At 46.1% G+C, this 26,733-nt stretch overlaps 1 protein-coding gene across 9 annotated transcripts in view; it reads left to right on the top strand.

Moving 5' to 3' along the window:
- The window catches only part of DAB2IP (DAB2 interacting protein), a 226,804-nt gene that overhangs the window by 67,453 nt on the left and 132,618 nt on the right, over positions 1-26,733 (top strand). For 2 of the 9 annotated variants that reach the window (XM_048056570.2, XM_048056578.2), the window contains exons 1-2: positions 6,140-6,852; positions 26,434-26,537. In XM_048056570.2, the coding sequence (XP_047912527.2) occupies positions 6,732-6,852; positions 26,434-26,537 (225 nt within the window). In that variant the 5' untranslated portion in view covers positions 6,140-6,731. Of the gene's footprint in view, positions 1-6,136; positions 6,853-22,145; positions 22,398-26,433; positions 26,538-26,733 lie in introns of those variants that run through there. The other 7 variants (XM_048056591.2, XM_048056598.2, XM_066980774.1 and 4 more) reach the window with 6 other exon arrangements.

Raw genomic sequence — 26,733 nt, 5'->3', positions numbered from 1 at the left:
TTTTTTTTTTCTCCCGAGTTATTTAAAGCAGCAGAATGTTTTGAGGCATTGGATGCGTGATTCTGGCAAAAGTTTCTTCATCAATTTGTGTTGGACTTCATGTGGTAAATTACTTAATTAGTTCTATGGGAATCTATAGCACAAATCTTAAGAGAGATTTAGACTTCCTAAATTTTGTAAGCATCACTGCCAGTCAGGTTATAAACCAAGTTATCTGAGTGGAGCATCCTTTGTGATTAGGAATACATGCCAGTAACTTCAGAGTAAGTTAACTGATTTTATTTCGGTCTCCCCCAGCTAGCTGGAAGCTGCTGTGGAAAGGCTTATGTTCTTTAGCTCTATTGTTCTGCTGGGAAGTGGTCAGGAAGCGCTCGGCTCTGAGGTCAGTCTCTGGGCTTCTTCCCTGTTCCCTTGCAGTACCGAGCTCGTTGCGTGGCGCAGGAAGCGCCTCCGATTGGGTTCTCGCTGGCGTTCCTGTAACCTGCTTGGGGACCGAGCAGCCCTTCCTACGTGAATCACTCCACGTGTTTTTCACCAGGCACTCCATGTCCTTCCAGCACAACGAACAACATGTTTGTTGACCTTCTGTTTGCCTGTTCCACACTGCTGGAGCTGGTGTGTTGTACCGAATCCCCCCTGTCAAGAAGCTGCCTGCTATATAGCGAAATGAAATGCTGTGGTCCAAAACTCAGCTCGTTGGTTGACAGATTTGTTGGGAATTGGAGGTAGAATTCCTAGGCTCTGGTTTTATTTCTGGTGCTTCTGTCTTTGTGCGTGATATTTGACAAACTCTTTGTTCATATTTTTCAAATATATGACAAGTATTTCTCAAAATCAGGACATTATGCATTAGAAACCAAATAATTGACTTTCCTGCTTAACAGTTGGCACTTTCATTTGAAAGTTGTCTTTACCCGAGTGAAAAAGAGACAGTCTGCATGTTTTAAGTACACTGAAAAGCTGAACAAGTATTTGCAAAAGCATCACCGCTCTGTTGGATGAAAGACACTGTAGAAAAAAAAAGATATTATTATGCTTAATGCTTATTCATTATGAGGGGATTGTGATGAAGCTCATTTAATTCTTTGGGCGAGGGCTAAGGGATGAGGGGTGTACGCCTGGCTGTGCCACAGCCTTCCCACGTGGCCCTGCCCGAATCCCTCGGGGCTGCAGTTCTCCATTCATGAAGTGGGCATGGAAATCATCCTGCCTCCAGCGTGTGCAATGGTGTGTGCATTTAGCTAGATTGGGAGTGCTTTGGACAGGGAATTGTCTCTCATTTGGTGGTGTATGCAGATCCCAAAACGCCGTGACACTGGTCTCCTTGGGATCTCTGGGCACCACCACAGTAAATATATAGATAGTGATTGTAAATAAGCCTGTGTGTAGGGAACACCCACGCTAAAAGAATTCGTGCCCTGATTTAACTGATACAAGACCTCCTGCACTCTTGTTTAATATTATATTATCCACACACAAATTCTTCCTCTTGCTTTTTTAATGTTGACACTGCTGTTTCTACTCATTAATATCATTAAATATCTATATTAGATAAATTAACGTTCCCACTTCCATTTGGATTTCATCACCATACAGGCAGCAAGAGTATTCCGTGGAGTAGCTACCTCATAAATAAATAGAGAGCAGTTAATTCAGTGTTTAAATTTAATGTAAATCTTTGTTTCCATTCTGATTCCAAATCTGTGTACTGGTTGTTGCAAGGCTATCAAAAAGCTGCTGCAATCCACCTAAGGTAGTAAGGAAATTAATTTGTCTCTGCATGGTCTTAAAATAATCATTGTTTTCCATTAAAATATTGAAAAGAAGTATTTCACTTTTATTGTGGGTATGAAATTTCCCTTGTTAAGTCTTCAAATATGTCACTGTAGATTCTTTAATAAGTGGAGTTAAAATGAGAAAACCTTATATTGTTTTTCTTCCAAAAAAAAAGAGAATTGTACTTTAAAAACTTTTAAATCAAGTCCATTCTACCTGAACAGAAGAATTTTAAGAGTTTTTTTCTGACCTATGATTTTTTTTTATAAGTAGATAAATTTCTCTGATGCATTTCTGAATATTCTTCTGTTTGGAGGATGTTCTTATTTGGAATTGCTTAACAATATCGCTTCTTTTGTTGTTGCTGGTTGGTTTTGTTTTTTTTTTGTTTGTTTTTTTTTTTTTTTTTTCCTTGAAGGGAGGCGTAGGAGCATGGAAGCCCCCGCTCAGACTGCAGCGGGTAAACTTTTCAGGGAGGACCCCTTCCCCCCCGTGCTGATTAGCGTAGAGAAGACCTTTTGAAAGCCAACCTGCTGGGGGGTTAGGACATGGACAAGGATAGAACTGAAGAGTTTCAATGCAAACTTCCACTGCTGCTTGAAAGCCAAAGTCTGTTCTACTTCTCTTCATATGTGTATAGCTGAATTGAAAGTTAAGTTATCCTTACACAAAGGAAATTACCTTCCTCTGTGGCTCTGTGTAGAGCTTATATATCCCTAGTAGCCTTGAGGCAATAAGCCTGGAAATCTTCCAGCTTCGTACTGTGCTGAAGTGGAGACTGCAGTGAACTTGTAAGCAGATTCAAGCGGGCAAATTTAGAGTGACTAAGATCCAGCAAGAACACTGTTGTATTTCTCTTTTGTTTAAAAGTACAGATACTTGGTAGAGATTATTCCCGTATTACTTTTGCCTCAGATTGCGAGAGAAATATAATCATTCTCAGAAGTAGTGGAGTTACATGTGACAGGAAAATCAGGGCAGCAATCGGACTTTTTCAGCGTCTTGATGATATGCCTGCAGTTCACTGACCAAATGGAAATTACAAATCCAGCTGATGTCCACTACTCCTCCCTATACTGGCCAAGGCAAAACAATTAAAAAAATATATATTTTTTTAAACTTTTGAAAGCCTCAGTTCAGTTCAGAAGTCAGCCTATGCTCATACCTTTACAAACAGAGCTTTTGGGGCCGGGCTGTGCCCTTGACAAGCATCAAACTTTCTCTCTCAGCATAAGGAACCCAAGCTCCTTGCCACGAAGTCTGAGGGAGTTAAGAGGAGTGATTGTTTCCCTCTAAAGCCCTTTGGGAAAGCAAGAGGTTTAATGGTAGGGGCTGCCTTGGGAACGTGCATTCTGAAATACAGTCATTATTTTCCCAGCACTAAGCAATAAACAAATGATAAAAAAGCCGAGTGTTAGCCACTGGGGAGGCAGGGCCTCCGGCTGCCTCCACGGACCCAGCAGCCCCACTGTAGCTGCGCAAACCCTCAGGCAGCAGCCTGCGCCTTTTGATGTCAAAGCAAACAAGTCCGTGTTTGTGTAGCTCTCTGTCCCAGAACCTATTTTGGTGCTAATTAAAAATTTATTCACATGCTGTTAGTTTTGGTAAAGGAGCGAAATAAATCCAGTATTAAGAGGGCTTATAAGCAGGTTAACAGACGCGGATGACAGCGGATGTGAGGTTGCATGTGGATGCTCTAATTTTCCTCTATATCTCAGTGGTGTATGGGACTGGATATGTTACCGAGGCGTTATGCTTTGGTGGGTATTTAATTTCATGGGTTAGGTTTCTGTTCGGTGTTTGGGGGGAGGAGTTACCAGCCCCAAAACCACTGCTATGTTTGGCTCTGTTTGCTCCTCTTATGGAGAGGTTCAGCGGAGCCCAGCAACTGAACTCATCCTCGTGCTTTTTAGAGGGAACAGCCAGACTGTGATGTGCTATTTTAGAGATAGAGATTTTAATATTGTCAGCTTCCCTCCAGAACAGTTAATATATCTAACGTTTGGAAGTGGTAGATTCTGCTAGACACAATAAAGCGTTTGTATCAGGATGTGGCTTTCAGAAAGGGAAAAAAAAAAAAAAAGAAGAAAAAGAAAGAAAAAAAGTAGTGCTGGATTAATTGGTCCAGACCAGTCACATTCCCTCCCAGATGGGTCATTCATTTTGTTGCCTGCTGCTCTGTAGCATCTGAACTTAAAGCGTTCAAAAACTTTGTTGAAGTGAGAGAGACAGAGGCAAGCTGGCTCAACTCGCACCAAACTCCCAGCCATTTATGCTTTTATTGTAGGGCTGCTTTCTCTTGTCATGATAGTTTATAGTCCCTCATTAACTTCTCCTGTTTTATGGTCACCTGCGTGAACGTTCCTGAAGGTACTGTGTTGATTTTAGAAAAATAACGCCTAAACATGGAACAGATGCTGAAGTACAAGCGAGGGAGCGCACAGTGAGCGCAGGGCCACCATCCCCTGCCTCCTGATCGTTTGCACCTGCCCACGGAGGGCCGGAGATCACCGGTGTCTGTGCCTCACCGCATCCCGGGTGGTTCGAGGACAACTCACCTGGCTCCAATTAGGCAAAACCAGCCCAGGTGAACCTGGCCCTTTGAGAGTGTCTGAATTTGGGTGAGCTTTATAAATGGTTTGGTTTAAACTTTCATTTCCATCAGGGCCTTTTTTTTTGCTCTTGGGAATGATAAAAGGAAAAAAAATAAATTGGGTAGGCTCTTTTAAAGATGTTTCTAATGACAAAAGCATAATAGTAAAAAGCTTCTCTTAAAAGCCAGCAGCTCAGTTATTAGGACACTAAAAAAGCACAAAGAGAGACCTGGGTGTTTGGCTTCTTGTCTACAACAGATCTGTCGTCGAGCCTCAGTGTTTGCAGACCTCCCCGTAACTGCCTTAGATGTTCTCAGCTCTATTTACGAACTGAATCCGCTGCACAGGACGAATCTCTTGTCACTTGGAAAACGTTTTTCGTTGTTCCTGTATTTTCTTTTGCATGTTAATCTACCTAAATATATTAAAAAAAAATTATTCTGGATGACGAGATGAGGGCAGATGCGTAGTAACCGGAGCCTTTTCCTTTTTGCTGCGCTCTGCTGTGGGACGTGGTGGCTGCTGGTGCCCTGGTGGACGGGCAGAGGAATGTGGGGCAAGGTCCCCCTGCCAGGCCTGGGAGCCTCTGCTGTCCAGCTGGGAGCTCCCTCCTTGACCTGAACTTGTCATTGCCCCGGTGATTGGCTCCTTCCTGCGCTGCCTAAAAGCTGTTGAATTCCTTACGTGTGGCCTCAAAACCAGGCATGGACTTTGCTGAAGGCTGAGGCTTGTTGCTTGTCCTGGCAGGGTCTTTCTCAGCTGAGAAATACCACGTCTCCACCACTCAATGTGAAAATAAGCACGGATTTTGTAAACTTCGAATGTTTTTCATGACTGTGTAGGTTTGTGAAATCCTGCAGTTAAGGTGGATGGTTGGTGATGAGGAGGGGCCCGGTCTTTGTAGAACTACAGGGCTTTGTCTCCCCCGTGAAGCACTACGTAGAGGTGTCACGCTGAGGGTACCAAAGTCTGGCAGTTCCTGCCTCTTGTTAGGAAGGTACAGCCGGGCATAAGCAGGGGGAGCTTACAAACTTCTGAAGAAGCTGCAGCTGAGCGGGGAACAGCTCATCCTCAGCCCGCCTGCCTGGTCCTGCAGCTTCGCAGGACACCGCAAAGATAACTTTGCACAAACGTCTGGGAAAAACAAACCCAGGACACAGCACAGAGAGGTATCATGCAAATGTCATTTTTCAGTTCGTGCCGCTCTGCGATGAGGTTTTCCCGTTATCTGCCTACTTGTGCGAAGTGGCCGCACGCGCAGGTCTTGGCCGACGTCGGGACGTTGTGGAGTGCCCTCCGCTGCCCGCCCCTCGGGGCGCCTCGTGCCAGCCGGGGAAGGAGTTTGGTGAAAGAATCTGGACAATTCATCTCTCACCTGACCTCTTAAAACTTTAAAGGTGGAGTGAATTTTTTTGCCTGGGTAGTCTTATTTTTTATTTTCTTTTCCTCCCTGCTGTGAAGCGTTAATCCTGCCCATCGCGATGTGATTTCATTGAGCAACGTGAGCCGGAATCTGCCCTGCCGTCGGAGCCCAAACGCAACTCGGCTCGTCCTGTGGCTCGTGGGATGTGCTGTAACTCAGCTCGAATGTTGAAAGGAAATGGGCCTCCAGGGGAGTCTGGAGCTCTGTTCATTCAACTTCTAATTAAAGTTTTCCCCTCTCAAGTTTCACTTTATTTTCCGGGGCTTTTGCTCCACGATGATTATTAACATGTGTCCCATGGCCCGGAAATCGTTATACCCTTCCCCAGCCCAGCCTTTGTCGATACCTCCTGCTGCAGAACGAGCTGCCTGAAACTTCGTCTCCGAAGCAATGCGATGGCGATGGCCGATGGCTGATGGCCGATGGCTGATGGCCGATGGCCGGGGCAGGCAGCAGCCAGCTGCCCCCCGTCGCTGCCCAGCCGCTTTCCTGCCGCCGGCTGCGCGTTTCCTCCCGCACGGGTTGATCAGATGCTGCTGTCCAGCGGAGACGATCCAGTCCAGGATTTCTTCCAGCCTTTTCTTCATGTTTCAAGAGCCCAGGCCAACTCTGGCTTCCTATTCCAACTCCAGCACGCTTATCTTTTTTGGGGCAGGAATTGTTAGCACAGTTTATCTTGCTTGCTCCAAGTCCTCCCTCTGCTGAGACATGTACTCTGGTGCTGCGTTCTCTTATTTTTTTTTCTCTCTGTCTTTTTATGTTTTCTTCTTGTTGTTTTTCTTTTTAAATGTGTAAAGTGAAGAGTTCCTCTCCCCCCCTCTCCCTTTCCACTCCACAGAACCAACCTCCTGTTAATTACACGCTGGAACTGTTGCTGCTTTGCCAGAGGGGAGAGTGAACCTGTGCCTGCATGTGTGTAGTGTAAAATAGCTAGAAAGATGTCAATGAACAGCAGGAAAAGTTCTGGGAGACCGTCTTACTACTATCGACTGCTCCGGAGGTCACGACTTCAGAGACAGCGGAGCCGATCCCGGAGCCGGAACAGGCCGCTTAGTAGGGGTAAATGCAACAACACTTCTGTTTCCTTGACAGTGCCAGACACGCGTGCTGTTGCTTACAGGTAGCTTCCTTACTGGAGAGCAGAATGACCAGTGCGAATATCTGAGTGTACCTGCTCCCTGGGCAGCTCGTGTTGAGCTTTCCAGAAGGTCAGTGGCTTGGGCAGTGCTGCAGGGGCGTGAGGGGAGGGAGAAGCGCGTGATTTTCAGAGCTTAGCTCTGGGAGTCAGGCTTGGGTGCTGTTCCTTGCGGTGGCTGTAACACCTCGTGTGACTGTAACTAACCCAGGCTTTTCAGTTATCCGTGGTTCCGTTTGTTCAGCTCGTATAATTGAGGTAACTGCTGCTTTTAGCTAACTGGGATGTTTGGAGGCCTAATTGATGATTACAGAGATTTGAAAACCCTTGATTAAGAGATGCTATCAATATGCCAAGATGAATTGCTAGAACTTGTTCTTCATGAGCTGAGTGTCACCAGGGGGTTCACAATTACAAAACTGAGTACAGTTTAGGGGTACAATTTTAGAAAGAGCCTGAAGATTGTGCTCCCGAGGCACTGTGGAAACCTCTGGGACTTGTATTCCCAAATCACTTTGCGCTTTTAAAAATCCTGCTCTAAAAGGGCCTATTTGTCCTCATCAGCAGGAGTTAGGTCCACAGAGTAATGTCTCTTTAGGGCATACTCACTCATGCAGCCCATTTATTCTACTTGAGGCAGCTACTGACCCAGTTGCATTTTTAAAAATAAGCTATTCTGGCTCTCTCTTCTAGTGTGAGACAAATGTTTATTGATGCTTGTGCCTGTCGGTAAAGCAGTCAAAGGAGCGGGTGTCTTGGAGTCATTTTATGTTGAGCTATCTTTGCAGAAAGGAGAGAAGAGGGTTGTGTTTGGCCTCTACTGTGGCAATCCAGTCCTATTTATCAGGTCTTGAGCTTAATCAAGACCATTAATTAAAAATAATTTATTAGTTTGCGGGTGAATTAAAAAAAAAAAAAAGTAAAAAGCAAAACTGCAACAATTGATCCTCTATCAGGTGTTTGTACAAATCCAGCCTTGTTCTTGTGTCACTGGAGTTGACTCAGATTTAGCCGGCAGATTGTGCAGTAGGCTCCGGGACTGCAAGATTGAGCTTAGTGCAGTGCCCTCTTTCTTCCTCCCCTGACATACAGTACTTTTTTCAGGATTTTGAATCATCACTGGGAAAACAATAGGAAGCTAAATCAGTCCCCGAGCTTCATCCTTTCCTTTAAGCAGAGTTTTTCTTTCCATGCTTTTTTTTCTGTTTTGCCTGTCAGAGAGGAGTGTTTATAGATTCACAAGCGTCTAACAGCTCCTTTTCCTCCTTTATTTGTATACTGTTCAAAACCAAAATATTTTACTGTCATTTCAGTGACTGTGACAAACTAAATGTGTTAGTTTCTTTTAGGTAACCCAGTATGAACTTGTCGGCATAATTTGTCATGAGCACAAGGAATATGCAGGCAGATTTGATTGAAATGGAAATGAACCCTAATGTCTGTAAGAAATTGGATTTGAACCAAATGAAATCTTGCTGTTGATCTCTCCCTGAGTATTTTGTGTTTGTCACATGTCTCTAGGATTCCTGCCTGCTAGGAGAATCATTACCCTCAGCACTCGTTTAGCTCTTCTTGTCTGTAGATCTTCAAGAGATTTGCAAATCTGGATAAGAATTTTTCATTTTCTCTATGCTTTTGTAAGAGTCGCAGAAAGCAGGTTGTGGAGTAACGGTGTCGAACAGCAAGGCCCCGGGGTGGGTCAGAGTTAGGGCCTGGTTCAGAGTCTGGAGGCAGTCTGCACAGAGTGAAGCAAGTGCTGGAATGAAGCAGAAGGAACACCTGCCGGTCCTGGTCCCACTGGGAGGTTCGCGTACGGGGACTGCAGGGGTGGAGGAGCTGTGGAGAATGCAGGAACCGGAACGAGGCTGTAGGCTTTTTGGTTTTGTGAAATGTGAATTTCCAAAGCCTGGATGAAGGAAGGAGCTGAGGGTCACCTTCTCACATGCTGATCTGTGGCGTCATTTGCTATCAGGCTGAGATACTCAAACACCAGATATCCTTAGTGGAAGGTTAACATAAATTCATGAGCACTGGAGTTATTTAGGGGAACTGGCTATGGGCTGTTTTGCCAGTTGTGTGTTTTCGGGGCATTCCCTTGACAACTTTTGGCTCTCTCCGGTCTCAGGACCCTCTGCCAAGATCTCTGCAGAGCACAGGTGGGCCTGAGGACCTCTCTGGTGGAGCCGCGGTACCCGGAGGTTGAGCTTTTCCAAGGTGTGTCACTTCAGCAGATTAGCAGCATGCTTTTGGACAGGGGACTTGCTGAGGATCAAGCAGTTGTTACACGTTCACCAGGGAGGAGGAGATCTCTGCTGGCACACAATCCCCTCTCCCCATCTGGAACCGTTCAGCGTATTGCATCAGTCCTGGCTGATAAATCCCTGATGCCGGCGGTGCCGCGGGAGCACCCATGAGATGCAGGTGCTGCCATCTGCTGCCAGCAGGGCTGCTCGTCCAGAAAGCTGCAGCACGCCTCTGCTGTGAGTCAGGGGACAGCTTTCTGCCCACTTAGCTTACATCACTCCGTTTCTCTGAATAGGGGAAAGGATGTGTTTAAAAACAGGTATTTATATCCTGCCACTTCCCACTCCCAGCCCCTGGGGGTGGCGGTGCCAGCCCCCCGCCTGCCGCTGTGCCCGGCATCGCCGCAGGGATGCTGCTGGTGTGCAGGAGGGCCTGGAGGAGTGGGCTGGGGCTGCAGCTTGCACAGCTCCTAGGTGGTGGCTCTAGGGGAAATGGGTCTTGCTTCCTGAGGTACAAAGAGAGAACCACTCTCTCAGGAAGGTGCTGCTGAAGTGCATTTCAGATAAGCAAAGTGAACAGAATTTGCATTTTCTATGCAAGTGTCTAAGGAAAGTAGGGGGTTGCTTTCTGTTGGGACTCCAGATGGACACAATCTGATGTAGCAGGCGGAAATATCTATAGCACTTTCAGCTGTTCTCAGTGGCAGACGGCTTATTTGATGTTTCTTGTGATGTTATCCTCTATTCTTGGAGTTTAGAGTTCTCCACTTAGCCCTGGTGCTTATAGCACATTCATCTCGTGCTTTAGGGTGTTTGCCATCCTGTTCATGGAGAGGTCCAGCCCTAGAATAGCTGAAGAACAGTAAAGCTGATGAGGATGGCAGTTCAGACCAGACCAGGAATGCTACCAGGAGACTTGTGATCGTGCCTCCAGCATGCTTAAGTTATTGCTATTTGATGGTGGATAAACAGGACAGGTTTCACCCTGCTGTTAATCTTTGTTAGAATGATGATGATGTCAGAAATCTCCTGGCTCTGCTTTCCATGGGGATTTGGGACATGTTGCAGGTACATTAGGTAGTTTAAAAAAACCTGCAGAAATCCCCATTTCTTCCGTGGACCATCTGTTCAGCTCAAAGATGTGTGTAAATATACGAGGGATCATGGCTGTAATTATGATTACTACCAGGTGATCCGTCTAATGCAGGGGAAGGTACTTGAGAGGCAGAGAGTGTAGAAGGAAAATTCTCGATAGAAGCAACACCTGCTTCTGCCTGCGGTACGCTGCCCTGTGGCTTTCTTCATGGTGTCCCTGCTTCTCCTCGATTATGGACATGACGAAGGAACAGGGGGCAGTGGCAAGTGTTCTGGAAGTCCAGTTTGCTAACAGAAGCTGCTCGCAGGTGCTCCAATCGTGGGCCTGTGTCTGCACCCACATTCACTGCCTTGTTAGTCATGGAGAATAGAGTCTGTGTGCTCTGAGATCCCAGAAAGTACTGTACGAGTATGAGGTTATGTTTCTGATAATTTACAAGTAAATTGCTTAATTACAGAATCATTTATTATAAAACTGGAAGCTTTGACATGTTTCGCTTCATGGTAATAATAGTTTTTGTTCCAGCATGCAACAGAATGACATGAGATGCACATACCCAGGCTCCCTTTGTGCCTAACCACATTGAAAATTCATGCATTCTTCTCTCATGTTGTCCTAAATGAAAATGTGTTGTACAGCATCCTAGCATATTCTCCAGAAGGAAATGCCATGGAAATAGGGAACTTCTCCATCTCTTATTTTTCTCATTTGTTAGAAGGGATTTTTTGTCCACAATTAAACATCTCTCCTATGAAACAGCCTTCTGTTGCTGATTTTTCTCAGTGGGACCAAGGCAGGAGGCTGTCTAAATACTTAGTGAGAAGAATTAGAAATAGCAGTTTGAACCAAATGCAGCTTTGGCTTCAGTTCTTTCTTCTGTAAAACTCTGTAGGCAATCAGTTGCCATCAAAGCTCCAAGAATTTGGTAACATTTTGAGTTCCTGATACTTCTGTCTCTGTTAGCTCCTTGGACATAACTGTCTTGCTCTGAGGTCTGCTCATCACAAGTGCTTTTCAAGTTTGGAGCACTTGGTTCTTCTCATGACCCACAAATGATTTTTCTTTGAGTTACACTTAGCTGCGTGCCTTTCCTCTTCTTGAAAGCATGTGTTTTCATGTGTGTCTTTGGTCTACACCTACTCTAAATGAAGCTTAGCTTAGATACTACCAACTGTGACAAGAGCTTGGGTATCAGAATACCTGTATCACATCCAGACCTCCCCTTCTTGGTGAATCAGTGTTGGCCAGACCTATCTCAGAAGTGCCCGAATCCACTAATAAATAAGAATACCGAACAGAACACCTCCCTACACTTACAATGCCCTCTCTTTCTTGCATGCCAAACCAGTATGTGCCCCTGAGCCTTGATTTTTCTTTCTGTGGTCTCTAGTTTTAGCAAACTGAATAGTCATTACGGATACAATGCCTCCATCAGAAGTCCATTTGTGCACCTGCCTATGAAGGTGCCGTCCCTCTAACGTCCTCCTTCACACTCACCCCTTGTACTGGGCGGTTGCTCTGATCTTTTGGATTGTGCCTGGAATTTTTTATAACAAATTTGTTGAGAGAGACAGCATCTCTCTGACAAACATCGAGCAGATTTTGTAGTGATCTGTGTGACTAAAGAACATGATTTTTTATTAACAGGAACTGATTCTGTATCAGCGTGTAGAAGTTGGAGATAGGCAGTGTTAGCCTTGCGAATACAAGTATCCCTGCGTGTTGCATGTATTTATTTTGGCAGGCAGAAAGCTGAGTAAAATGATCCTGTTTCCCCGTTGTCCTCTGATTCACAGCTTACCAAATTTGACAGGATGAGTGGTTTTGGTATTTGGGCACATCTGGCTGTACCAGTGGTTGATACCGAACAGGGACGCTCAGTAGGAGGCAGGTCTGGGCAGCAGGGTGAGCACGGTGCCGCTGGGCTGGGGCAGGATGGAGTCCCAGTGCCCTGGGGCTGCGGCCCCGGCTGCCCTGCTTCCAGCCCCAGCAGGCACCGCCGCAGACATCTCAAATGCAGAATCACTCTTCCCCTCCTTACTGAGAATTTGCGTGACTTCAGTGGGATGGTGTCCCTTCACCTGTCTTCTGTGGGGGGCATTTCTTAGAAGAAACCAAACTGTGTGCTTTAGAATCCCTATTATTTTCCTAAAAAACATTGTACAAACAAGTTTTGTCATGGAAGAGCTGGGAGCAGTGAGTGGCAAGTTCAGTTAAAACATTAGTGATGGGTTGGTTTTTTTCCAGGGGTGGCATCTCTCAAATGTCAGGAAAAGGAGACCTTCCTGCTCCGCTGCTCTTAAAGAGCTTTGCGTTGTTTTTCAAGCCTCTTTGTGGCACTTTCTATCAGAACTCTTGTGGTGTTTCATTGAAATTTTAACAGCATGGCTGACAGATGCCCAGAGAAAAGCTATGCAAAGTTCTTTAAGCTGTGCTGTTTGTAAGAAATACTCGCTGGCAGCCCTGCTATTTTTAGCATTAGTGCTCCAGCTGAGATGCTGCTCTACGTGTTCGGTGCTTAATTGTCTAATAAAAACCCATACGCATTTGTAACTCGGGAAGCAGTGCGTGATGGAGGAGTTCGTGGCCGTGCGCTGTTTTGATATGAAAACAATGGATACAGAAGTCTAACTATCCCTTCAATAAACAACACCTCTGAGCAGGTTTGTTTTCTCTGGGGGCAAAGGTGAGGCAGACCCGGCAGTGGGAGCACGGGGCAGGACTGCCCTGAGCTGCTGCTTCTGCTCTTAGTGTGCTGGCGATGCCCCGCTGACCGATCAGAAACACGGAAATATCAAAGCGTAGTGTGCATCTTCTGTGACAACTGTGTCAATTCCCGCTGGATTAAAAATGAATCAGGTTTTAAAATTCTTAGTAGGAGCCATTGTAAGCACCAGAGTGAACCTCCAAGGAGCAGTGGCCCTTCTGGAATTTGCGTGGTGAGCTAGAAAACCACAGGTAGAAGCAAGATTTAGAAATATCCCCTCAAATCTTGCTCTCATCAATAGTGGAAGCAACAGTCTGGATTTCCAAAGGCACAGACCTCCTGCTCAGCCCTGCTGTGTGTAACCGCTTCTTGGTGCTCCCATTTAGTGTCTGGAGCTACACTGAAAGCATTGTATTGGGCCCAACTTGCAACGTTAACGAACTATGGGGTGTTTTTTGGAGCGTGGTTTGGGGGACCAGACATTTTATTTGCTTTTGACTCGCTGAGGTAGCACCTCGGTTCTCTTTATGTACTTTTCACCTCTGCTCTTAGTGACAGGATCTTGCTGCTTTGGGATTTTTGTAGTTCCCTCTGTCTTTGCTCTTTGATTTTCACGTGTCGTAACTTTTGCTAAATTTTAAGAGGAACACTGGAAAGGAGGGGGTTTAAGATTTGCAGGGTGCGGAGTTTTGATAGTGAGACATGAGAAAGGCGGTGGGGGGAGAAGGGAAAGGAAAGAAAAGGAAAGAACGACACAGAACTGGAGGGAGTAACCTGGGAAATGGGCAGAGGCTCACGCTGGACAATGCAGCCACCTTGGTTCGTTGTCAGCTGCCGCACGTGCGTTTGTGGCCTGAGGCAGGGGCAGTGAGCTTTGCGAGTCAGATAAAAGTCGGGTAAGCTGCCTGGAAAGAAGCAGATTTGACTACAGCGCCCAGAACCAGCCTTGATGAAACTGGGCAATCGGAAAGGTGTGGATGTTGATTGATTCCTTTAATGTGGATTAATGCCCATTGTGGTGTTTGTGGCACTTCCCGAAACAATAAACGTCTTCTGAATATCCTCATGCATAACCAAAATACCGTATTATAACAATTGTTTGATTTTCTTTATCATATTTTATAAGAATTGCAAATATTTCATAGACTTGAGGGAAGCCTTAGGTAGATGCATTTTCTTTTAACCGCTAAAGGTGTTCAGGGGCAAGTGCAGGAAATGCTGCGAGTGGCAGTGAACGAGTAACGGCACAGACTCCTGTAGCTCCGTGTTCTGCTCTCAGACTTTCCTTCTGCCCCAAGCTAGGACAAGAACTCAGGAGTTTTGACTCACGTTCTTTCTCTCAAGTCTTGACCATGGTCCCATACCTGAAAGTCCTGTGGTCCCAGAAACTGCATCCTTAAGAGGTAACTGAGCTTAGCACCAGTCTTGATAAAATCGTGAGAGTTGTCAATCTGCTGAAGAGTAAATTGAGAAATTATTTCCTTATTTAATGCCGTGACAGCAATTTGGGAATTTTCAGCAATTTTCAGGCAGCTTGAAGACTGACTGTTGTCTCTTTTGCTCGTCTATTGCTTCTCTCTCTCTCTTTCTTTTTTTTTTTTTTTGAAGTCCTTTCCTTCTGGTAGGAACCTCCCTTTCCCTTAACAGTATTGCTAAGAGAGGCTGATTACTCTGAAAGGAAATAAGCAGCGGAGTTGCTCCCAAGTAATGCAGGGTGAGTTTTTATCTAAAAGCCGTAGGTAATAAATGAGAGAGAGGTCAAAAACCCTGGTCTGAGTCCAAAACAGAATTGCTTCCAAAAGAATGCTTAGAGGGGTTTCAACAGACTTCACGATCTCTGATGTACCCTGATGTACCAGAGTAAGTTTGTGACCTTACAGCTGTGGCAGTCCAAATAATTTAGATACAGAGCTGCCTTTTAAAGCTTTTAAACATATATTTCCCTTGAAGGTCTTCTAGCGTGCCACTAATCCCTTAAGTTATTGCACTGAAGGCACTCTGTAATCCTTTAATTTACTCTGGTCTCAATAGAGATGGTGAACCAGCTGGGTCACTTTCCGTATTTGGTCTTTATCAATTTTGCTTTTTTGTCTCAGACACTAGCTGAGGGTAGTGTGCTTTCCTTTAAAACACTGCGGAGAACAGCTGAAATTCCGAGTTCAATTGCTCGTGTGTTTGTGTGTATGCCTATCTTAAAAAGTGCACAAACCCCAGAACCTCCTCACCTGTTTCACTGTTTTATAGAGCCCTAGGGTCAGGCTTCTAGCTAAGTTTCCTCAGGCCCCTTGGAAAATCAGCAAATGTGAAAACTGATGACGTTTTTAAAACTGAAATAATACCCAGAGTAGGAGAGGTGAGGGTCAAAAGCCGATGTTCTCCACAGGTAATTTCTGGAAGCTTCATCTCCCAGTCCTATGGGGGACTAAGCTTTTGATGTAGGATTTCTTGGCAGTGCTGGAGGCAAAGCTTCATGGTGGTAAGTGGCACTAACCAAGTGCTATGCTTTTTTAAATAAGCAGAAATTCTATCTAGAGCAGCACGTTGGTTGCCTGAATTTGGCAGTTTTGTCATGTCCATTGCTTCTTGCTTGCGCGAGGGACGCGTGGGTTTGTTGTGGGTTTGTTCCCGAGGGCTGGGCTGGAAGTCGTCCTGCTGCTGGAGGTGGGTTTTGCATACTGGCTACTCAGTAGTACTTGAGAAATTCATTTTAAGTTGAGCATTGAAGCATTCACGTTGGAGAAAAACATGCCCTGCAATTGTATAGACTTTGAGAAGCATCGGCAAGAATAAGGAAGGCCAAAGTTGTGCTTCATTAACATTTACACTGAAAAAGGAATCCTCAGATGTTGAGCACTTAACGTTTCTTTTTGAAGAAACCAATTTATTTGAAGTGCAAGTTTCTTTTGTACATTATGTGCTCACACTTTTGATTTCTCACAGCACTTCTGCGCCAGTGAATTCCTTGTAGTGTCGGAGATCAAGCTTGGTCTTGTTCTGAAGTATCCAAATGTGGTAATAGGTGGACTGTTGGAAAATTTGGCATCTGGAGTTAAATTACAGGATGCTTCTTAAGCTTCTTGGTTACTATAGTAACAAGTAATAGTCATCCTTCGTGATTAAGCAGTGTCCATGGTAACGAAATGAGCAGGTTTTAAATGAAAGATATTTTCCCTTTACATTTTTAGTAGTCAAAGGTTAACAGTTATTACCTTTATACCCTTAGATGAGAACAAATCTTGATCTGGCTGGCATATTTAAAGTGAGAACATTTGATGTTCATTTAAATAACTTCGCTTCTAGGACCGGCTGAATTTTGGGTGAATTCCAACATAAAATTTCTGAGAGCAGGGTGTGGTGCATTAATCTTCCTAAGAAGAGTGACTGTTGTTCACTACACGTGCTAAACTGTTCCGCAGTGTCGCAGTGTGTTATTAAACAGCCTCCTTCCTCCTCCTCGCAGTGAACTGCCGTTCAGCAGGGAAGGAACCAATCCCTTCGTACACCCAGCGTATTTTTAGGGCAGAAGATGCAAGTGTCAATGTTAATGTAGGTAAGAACATCGTCCTGCTTCCTCCCACCTCAAAAACGGGATGGGAGATGTACAAGTGAATATAGCCCTGCTTGATCCTTCTTGTTACGCACATACTTTTGTGTGTAGGTAGACGGTGGGTATCACTTAAACACATAGCGACACAATCACCGAGGTAGCACAAGTTCTGTAGGACAGGGGGATAAAGGCTCACCGTAGTTTTAGTGGTGGTTTCTGTATGTCCATCTGTGGCACACAGTTACTTGTATGAAATAAGGAAACGTGACTGCTTTGTGGTCGCTTCTTTCCTGTCTCTCCTATTGGCACTGGGGATGTTTGAAGTCTAACAAGGGAGCTGGTGAAGCTGACACCTGCAGGTGTGCTTTCAGAGCACGCGTGTGTAAGAGAAGTGGAAATACCCCTCCTGCCCCCCAGCACCAAGTCTAAGCATCACTCACAATGAATTAGGAACTGTGGAATGTAAAACAATTGCTAAGAGAGTCTAAATAGCTAGAAGAAGGCACCTGAGTAGCAGTAGTAAGGACAGGAGGCATTTTCAGCAACACCCTGCGTGTAGGCACATAGCTACGGATGTGTCCTGGGGTGCGTGTCCCACCTCCACACCCAACCAAATGCAGAACACTCGTGGAAGCACACACTTTTAAAAATAATTAGTTTGGCAGAGCTGACACTGTTTTATAGGCATCATCTTCTTTCTCTAATGCATATTAAAATGAAGGAGAGTTATCTCTGTTTGGTAGGGGAACTCTTAGACATCCTGCATGAACACTAGGAAAAAGAAAAAAAAAATCTCTGCTATCCCTGTCCGTAACCATAATTCTAGCCCTAGCTAATTGTAAGTGCAGGAAGAACAGTTTTCAGACTTCCCTGTCACTGATGCTTTTTAATGCTGTCTTTGAGTTGCTTCGTCAGGAAAGATGCTGTATTTGGCCAGCGGCTACCAAAACTTGCTGCTGTCCAGTTAGGTAAAATCTGTTCCTCTTCTCTAAGTGTTCCCAGTGAAACTGCATCCTCCATGCCCAGTGTTAAATCCTAACCTGCTGCTTTCCTGAACAATATTGAAGTTCCTGCAATGTTAAAGCAATCTAACTTGGATTAATTGGCTCTGGGCGTTAAGACTCTTCCAGGCTGATGTAAGAGCTGCATGTACTATGTGGATTTCAAATCTTAATGTTTGGTCTATTATGCAGATGGATGTGAATGGAGATATGTATGTGACCCCATTTATCTCTCTAATGAAGTGCCATCAATGGAACATCTGTTTCTTTGCTGTAGAAGATGAAATCTGTGATGAATCATGCTTATAAATTAAGTATTTATTTATTTAATTTGCATTTTGCCAGTACAGACCTGTTACAGCAGCCACCATGCGCGACTGCAAAAATGGCCCAGTAATAATTAAACTGCGCAAAGTTTTATTTGCGCTGTGCTGCTGCTTCATGCGCAGAGGCGGCTGTCCTGAACGGGTCTGTAGCTCACCTCTCCGAGGCAGCTGTTAAAAAAGCCCCAAAGCAGGCAGAAGAACACCTCACCCAGGAGACAGACCTCGCTGGTGGGAGGCAAAACCGTGGCTGCAGTCTGGATGCGAAGCACCCACCTCATCGGGGTTGCCACTGTGGCACTTGGGCAGGAGGTGACTGCGGAGTTTTAAGGAAAGCAGTGAGCTCTGATCCCGGCCGGGGGAGCACACGGCTTAAGAACAAGCAGGAGGAAAGAGGAAGCTAAAATGAGGAGCAACTTCCAACTAAAACTTCCAGTCAATTAAAAGGAAAAAAGAAAAAAAAAAAAAAGAAAAAGAAAATAAACCTGTTCTTGTGAGTTTTCCACTCCCTTTTGCAACCCAAGGAGCCGTCACGAGACGGGAGGCCTTGTGGGACCCGTGCCAGCTGCCCCGCAGCCTCGGCCAGACCCCGCTGCGGGAGGCACCGTCCGGTCCCCAGCCAGAGGTTCGCCCCGCTGACCGGGCAGGTGCCCACGTGCCGGTGGGGCCGGCAGCCTCGGGCAGCGCTCCAGCTCCCTGGGGCTCCCGGCGGTCCCCATGGAAGAGGGTTACGTTCTCCCTGCCCTGCCCCGCTGGCGCGTGTAGGTGGCATAGCTGACGTCTGCAGGGCCAGAGATGACGGAGTGTAAAAGTTGCTCCTTGGGTTGTGTCTGCGAGCAGGCAGCCGTGCTGATAAAGTGCCGCAAGAAAGCAGCGTGGTAACAGGTCTGGGGCTCTGCACAAACGGTAAGCGTGATGGATGAATCTAATTTAAATCTCCCCAGAGCTGACTTCTTGTTCTCCTAACTCCGCGTTGCTTGTCTTTATCATCACATAGGAGGAAGCCGATGTTCCGCTTCACTTTATCATCCTTTCCAGTTTAACCAGAGTATTAGCAGTCTGCCCCAGCTGGTCCCCAGCTAGGCTAGAACTTCATCGTTTGCTGATGTATTTTTTAAGTCTGTGCTTGATTTCAATTTTACCCTGGAGAAAAGGCTCCTAATGATATGCCGTTAGCAAGAGGCGAATTTGTTCTCTAGGCTTCACACCAGAGAAAGATAAATATCATACATATTTTATTTCAGAGACTGATAAATAAAGAATAAAAATACCAAATATGTATATATACACATATCTAATTAAAAATACAAGACAGTAAAAATGGAGTTTGTAATAAAGGCTCCTCAATCAGCGTGATTTGCTATTTATTTTTAGAAAGGGGGGTTAGTTTTCAGGATGCCTTGTGTACCGTCCCTGTCACCGCTCTGGCAGCAGGTCTGGGGACCTTCAGCTATGACTTTTTTTCATTCATGGGTCTGTTTCTCCAGTTCTGTAGCGCACAGAAGTTAGCGTGTATATTTTCAGGCTCCTCATGCTGAGAATTATCAAAGCTTTCCATTCCCGTGTCTTCCCATTTGTGCTGTTTTCTTTTTCCTTCCTGTCCCCAGGGGTGTTTTTGCTTTGTGCCCCAGAGGGGACAGCCGCCTTCCCCTCACTTCCCCGGGGAAGCCCCTGTAGCCGTCAGCGGTACTGAGCGTGGGCTGAACAGACGGCAGTGGGGCGAAATCCCCCAGCCCTGGTGGCTGTGCCAGAACCCGATTTCTTCTGCGCAGCCCCTGCCTCCTTTGTCCTCCTGCTCCGGCGGTGCCTGGGGCTTCGGCTGGCGGCGAGGTGGATTCAGCTCCCCTGGTGAGGCAGCAGGACCACTGCTGGCCTGGAGCGTGCTGCCTGACCCCCGCTGCTGGCTGGCGATGGACACGGCTAATGCCAGCTTTGGGCACGTGAGGATGCACTGAGCTTCCCAGGAAAGGAGAGGCTGCAGAACTGGGCAGCTGGACCCCAGAAGGACAGCAGAAAAGGGCAGTGCCGCTTCTGCTTGCATGCATCAGAAACCACCTTGGCGTGCTGCCGGGGGAAGAATTCTCTTGCTGGGTGGTAGCAGAGAAAAGAGGAATAGGTGCATATCGAGCGTGCACAAAAAATAGCAGCTTTTTTCAGTACTAGATTCAAGAGCCATTAATAGCGCTTGCTCAGGAGCAGTATGAGGAATATTAAACCCTACACAGTGATACCCCAGAACCTGGCACAGAGATGACATGAGATCTATTAAAGTGCACAGCGTGCTGTGGCAAGGGTCAGTGTAACTTCAAATCGTTATTTAACAAAGGGAAAGAAAAAGCTCTTCTTCCAGAAGATGTTAGTCCTACTTTGAGAGAAGATGGTCATAATCTCTGACTGATGGGGAACAGTTTTGCCCAATGTTTTTTACGAGTCGAATTGTTTCTGTTTTCCAGCCAGTCCCAATAAGGCTCCTTAGTTTGTAGAACTGCTCCAGCCGCCGTTCCTGTAGCTGCAGAGGACCGTATGGCGCTTACTCTTGCTTCAGATGCGCTTTAACTTTTAGGTACTTCTGTGGGGAGCCAGGAGTTGGACCCGATGATCCTTGTGGATCCCTTCCAGCTCAGGATATTGTATGATTCGGGTGCCTTTGTATACTTCAGGCAGGGGCACAGCTGAGGCAGAGATGGCATTCCACCTTTTAAGCTGAGTGTGGTGGTTTTGTAACAGTTAAGTCATCTGTGAGGGAAACAAAGGTAAAGGTGAGAAGCTTAGGTCTGGTGCAATCATTGTGGCTAGCATTAACTATATGCATATGACCAGCCTCTAATTATTTAATCTGAAATGTCTTGTGCCAGAGTGTAGCACAAAAGGCAAGTCATGATCCCAATTTATTTGTTTGTTTTCTACGTAAATGGTTAGATAAGTACGATTTTTTTGACAAGGTACAATTCTGTAAACAGTATCCTTAATTTGTTTGTAAAGGTAGCGAAGGCATGAGAACATGAGCTACTGTTTCTTTTTGGAGCATGAAGTGAAGGGGGAGTAAATCACTGAGTGATGTGAGGAGTCCTGGGTGCAGCCAGTTGCGTTGCTGGGCTTCAGAGAAGTGTGTTTAAGCTAGGGATTCTAGGAAGTGAGAAGAAATAATTTTATTCTAATATAAAAAGAGGTGGTGATACAAACTTTCATTAGCCTGGGGAATATCCATTGTCGATGTTCATTAGCTTTGCTTTTAGATAAGTTGGATTTTTCAGAGGGCATCGTTACCTGCCCTAAACTTTTGCTTCTCGAACATTTTTACTTAAAATTCAATTTTACTGCCTAATAAAGGTTTGACTTCCTATTAATTTTGTGTGGCATAACGATCATAATGTTGCTGTAAGGGATCAGCTGGTGCTCACCAAGGGATCATTAGGACAATGGGTGATAGGTTCCAATGAGTAGATCTGCAGGTAACTGCACAAAAAAACCGGCCTCGCCTCTCTTCTCCTAGTCCAGCCCACTGGACCGGGAAGGGGCTGTGTCAGCAGGCGCGTTCCTAACCCCTCACTGGCTCTCCTTGATCTTTGTCCATTGGAAAGTGGGTGTTCCTGCATCTCTGCTTCCCGCTCAAAGTTATTCTTGCCTCTTGATGGAGAAAGTTGGCTTAAGTTGGGGTTTGTTATTTTCTATCTTTGTTTATTCCGAGGGTAATACTCCGCTCTTGAAATAGTGCTGCTGTCCTAACAGCATCTTGGAAATGCCCCTTTGGATTCAGATGTAAGATATTCCTTCCTTCTGGACTCCTGCGGCCACCTGCGGCTGTCCGAAATGGAGGCTTTTCCCCTGCCTCTTCTGGGTGTTCTGAATCACACAGACACTGCAGACATCTCCTCTCCAGGGATTGTTTTTAATTCGTACGTGCTACCGTGAGCCACGTTAAATAAATCACTTCTGTCACTACGTGCCTCCTCCTCTGCTGGGCACGTAGTGAGGAGCTGTTAGATAATGCAGAAATTAGAGAAATAACAGCTAAATTCATTAAGCAATAAAATTAATTCACCAAGTGTAATTGTATGAGCAGGAGACCGGTAATTCCTGTTCCCTCTGGTTTCGCAGAAACCCCACCCTGCCCAGCTCAGCTCGGAGCCGGCACAAACCCAATGGGGCCGGGCAGGGGAGCACCAGGGGATGGCCCCGAGCCTCCATGGGCGGATCCCAGCCCAAGGCCAGGGGCAGCCTGACCGCCCCACGCCTGGCGTGCAGGGTCTTGCCGTCAGCATTTGGTTCTGGTGAACTCCTAGTTTTCTGAGGAGACTCCAGAGGAGCTGGTGAAGTTTCTTGTCCTCTAACGTCTCCATTCCCTAAAGCCCGTCACTGCGGTCCTGTTGAAGGAACCTGGCGGTTCCCTGCCTCCTGCCGCGTCTCCCAAGCGCTGCTGGCTTGTCCGGCATTCCAGTCATACTTCTCCTTCTCGCTGCCTCTGATGAAGTCATCATCTCCACTTCTCTTATTCCTGGCTTGTTCGGAGTGCCATGGCATGTGTGCTGCTGAGAAGCACAGCTTCCTTTTGGTGAGTTGAGAGAGATGGCTTCTCATCGCTAACTCCTCATTCAGATTCGCACCTCCCTTTCTTGCTCGGAGTTGGAACAATTTCATATCAGCAAATCAACTTGCTGGGAAGTGTCTGCTTGTTAGCTATTCATTCCAGCTGGTTCTTGTTGCTTTTGTTTGTGCTGTCTCTTCCACTGGCTGATCCCTGGAATTGTGTGTCAGAGGAGAGCAGGAGAGGGGGAGCGTGTGAAGAGGGATGAGCAAACAGAAGGAGTTAATGTATTTCCTTGCTGCTAATAGGAGCAGAATCCTGATGGTCTCTTGGACTAGCTGTGATTCACAAGAGCAGGTAATGCAAATGTGAAAACATCTCACTTGTTAAGTGAAAAGTAAATAGTATTAATGTTTGTTCCGTGTGTGTTACACATAATGACCTGCTCGGTAGCAGTGTCTGAGGAGGTGCAAGGAAGAAAGCAATGATACTGAGTGGGTTAAGCGAGCTTGGGTGCCAGGAGCTCCCCACTCTGTTCTGCTGCCGATGTCCTGGAAGCCTGGGGGGATTGCTACGCTGCTCTGTAACTATTTCTCAGTACTAAGAACAGGCATAGAAAAGTAGTAAGGATTAATTATGCTGTTAATTCAAATGCCTTGAACTAGTTAACAAATCAAATGCGTTTATTACTCTACAGAAACAGTTTCAGAAATATTCATAAGCCCTAGGTCCTAAATTAACATGTAATGTTTACAGTTAGTGTCCTTCTGTTGGCAGCGAACTCAGTGGGATGCGTTTCAACCCTGACAGCTTAAAAAAAGTCCTAGGGCAGTACACACCAAAAGCATTTGGGACCCAAGTATGTGCGATAACCTATGGGAGGTCTCAGGTTTTGTTAATTGCAAGGAAGTTTCTCTTTGAAGATCTTATCCTGCTATGTGGAAAACCCAAAACATTGCAGCCTTCTGTAAATATTTGGAAAAGCAGGAAGCACTTTTGTTTGTTTCTTCTCGCTTCGGTTCCTCTGCAATTGCATAACATGGATGCACCCCAGCGTCAGTCTGAGCAGTGCTGTTTATGGTGAGATCTGGGGCATGGTCATGGGAAAGAGCTGGGAGGGCCAAGAGCACGGTTCTGCAACGTGCACGGTGGAACTAAAACTGCAGGTGAGTAGAAATGCCTGGTTATCATTGTGCAAGCAGAGAAAAGCGCAGAAAATGCCATCAGTTATGAGGAGAGAAGTAGATGAGGAATCTCCGTCAGAACAGCCACAGTTCTCCTCAGAGTGATCCACGAACTTTTTCCAATCTAATTGTGAGATATTTAAGAGCATCTAGAGAGCCAGATAATATGCTTGGGTGGACCTGATTCAGTTGTCAAACAGTAATTAGATGACTTCTTATTGCTTATCTGTATATATCCCGGATTTATTTGGGCATTGCGCTGTCGGTCAGTGGAGATGGCAGCGAATCCAAAAGCCATCCGCTCCCGCATGCGGGCACACGTCCTGAGATGCAGCACGCAGAAGTCCCCGGATCAAATCTGATCTAGAGTAAATAAATGGCCAAATGAAGGTATAATCCTGGAATTGTATGAGCGGAGGGTAGTATTCAGCTAACAGAGGAATTCACTGGCTAGCGAGGCTCTTATCTGCTAATACGAAGTGCTTCTGGAAATGCCAGTCCGCGGCCTGCAGAGATAGCGCTCCCTGTTCCGGGGCCCTTTATCTTGGGACACGCAGGGGATGGCAGCCACTCACCGGGGAAACGTTGCAGTGTTCCCACGGCATCGTCAAGATTTTTATCAGTTGTGAGTCTCGTAAAAGACATTAAAATGTCAAAGGGTCCCACTGTGGTTCTGCGATGAAGTTGAGTGTAGGAGCCTGGAGTGCTTGTGCCGGGCTGTGCCGTGGGGCCTGCGAGCGGGGCCTGCCAGCAGAGCCTGCCAGGCCGAAACAGCGCGGGGGTGCTGAGGGGGACGACGTGCTGGAGGTGGTGAAGAGAAGGCTGAGGTCAGGTACTGAAACTGCTCTCTTGTAGCTTGCTTGTCTTGTGCACAAGCGGGCAATTTGTCAGAAATGCCAGGAAATAAGGCCTGAAGGAGTAAAAAGGGCAGCTCAATCCTTCGTGTAGCCTTACTGTTCACTATGCAAGGCTTTAAAAAAGGCTTTAGCTCCTGACCCTTCTCTGAGTTTTGGTCTGGTCAAAGGGGTGTGTTGGCTGGCTCTGCTCTGGGCAGATTGTAATCGTGGAGGAACGACTTCAGAGCACAGTTTGTGACTTCGGTGCGGTCCCGATTAGACCCAGGTATTAACCAGCCCTGGGTCACACCACACTCTCCCTTTCTCTGAAGAGCTCTGACCCACGGGGTTGAGAGGCAGCAGAAAAGTGGGCGCGTTGGCCTGACAGGCCGCGGTGGTGCCGCAGCACCTGTGTGGAGCAGCAAGACCTTCCCCCCGTGCTGGAGGCGAGAGGTGGGTCTGGTCGGGGAGCACAGCGCTGCTGAGCTGGGCAGGCCTCTGGGACGCGATGTCTGGCTGCTGGTTTTGTGTAATCCCATTGTTCGTGTTCTCCAGCCACGCATGGGAGAAGTTCTTTAAACAGTGTTTATTGGACTGGTCAAAAAGAAGTTGCAAAGCAGCTTCTTCAGTTGTCTCGTCATGCAGAGCTCATTTTCAAAGTGCTGGAATTAAGTAGTTTCTTTATGAAAATCAAAAAAAAAAAAAAGGTCGCTGTTCAAAGGGATGGGAGCCTTAGCGTGGAAGGAGATGGTACCAAAAGACCTGGTTGCTGCTTGAGATGCACAGTGCAGCACTCTGCAGGGAAGTGGCCGAGCAATTCGAAGGCTTGGCTGGAAGTTCGGAGGGCAGTGAGCTGGCTGGCTTTGGCTGCCTCTGTGCAGGTTACGTGGCTGCTGGTGAGGCGTTTTGGGTGGGATTTCCAACCAAGGAAGATGTCTCTGAAGGGGCACTTCACCCAGCCCGTGGGCAGACTCTCCCAATCTGTCCCTTTGCTGTAGTTTGGGGTACTTCTCAGGAACTGCTGAGTGTAACTGCAGCTATTAGCTGTTCCTTACAGACCCTGGGTGACAGCAGGCTTTGGCAAGGGGAGAACCTTGCTAAGGGGACAGCCTTCCTTGCCAAGACCTGATTGCAGCAAATTGCCTATTGCAGAGGCTGAGAATTGGCAAACAAACGACCTTTAAGTTATATTAGTTATGAGAATATCACTGTCTGAGACATTCTGAATATAGGTTGTTCCATCTTTAGATGTCTTTGCATACTAATTTGTAGAAGCCTCCCTCTAGCAGTGTCTGCTATCTAATTTCCTTTTCCAGCAGGTATTCTTCTTCAGGCTACCTCTCATTCACAAGAATCATAGTAATGATATAATTCGTGGGCTTTGCTGTTGCCTGTAAAATTGTGTATTAGAATGAGTTCCCCCAAAGTTTACTTCAGCTCCACTTTTTTGTGGTAGTTGTTTTTATGCTCATCATTTTAAAAAAGGGAACAGCTGTGTGAAAAATCTGCTTTTCAATGTCATTCTGAAATCGCTGTTGATTTACTGTTGCCTTAGCTTGAATTCCATATTGTTTAGTAGATAAATCCGTGTTACATATCCATACTGTCCTTCAAAAGTGGTCAAGAGGAAATCACTAGAGGAATTAGAGAGGGAGCTTAAGCATCCTGTGCCTGTAACCCCATGAGCAGTTTCCCTTAGGAGAATCAGGTCCACATGTGCAAGGATCTGTACTTTGCATATAATTGTCACTCAGCTCGATATGTTTTCTGTTTACCCATCCGCAGACAGGAAATAATGATAATGCCAACCTGTCAGGCATCATCTGAAGCTAACAGTTTTGTAAAAAACGTTAATTGTTGAAGGTGAAAGTCTTGCTGATTGAACATTGTTCTAGGCGGCTGTGGGAAATCTGATTGTTGTGCTGGCTCATTTGCAAGGGCATCTCAAAGGAAGAAGCTGCATTTTGCATGGCCTGCTGCCATTTCTGTACCGTTCCTGCACTGTGTGTTGTAATTCCTCCTTGTTTTCTCTACCATCCGCAGAGTCCCCCCCGGAGAGGTGTGGGCAGAGGCGCAGCATGCCCAGCGGGGTCCCTGAGAAGAACCCCACCATGGAGCCTGCAGCCACGACACCTTTCCGGGTCACGGTAAGTGTCTCTTCCCAGCCTAGTGATCGTTGCGGGGTTTTGCCAGAAGGGAGAGGAGCTTGCTCATCCTGAGGGAAGAGGTGGTATATGTGAAACGATTCGGTTACCTACTATTAAATAAACACACTGTTGTTAGGTACTGTTAGCAACAAACAACTAAAATATTTCTTGGTAAAGCAACAAGATTTGAATTTTA

Source organism: Anser cygnoides, chromosome 20, assembly GCF_040182565.1.
Source record: "Anser cygnoides isolate HZ-2024a breed goose chromosome 20, Taihu_goose_T2T_genome, whole genome shotgun sequence".
NCBI classification, from domain to species: Eukaryota; Metazoa; Chordata; class Aves; order Anseriformes; family Anatidae; genus Anser; species Anser cygnoides.
Note: the sequence above shows the minus strand (reverse complement) of the source record. Positions and strands in the feature narration are given on the sequence as shown.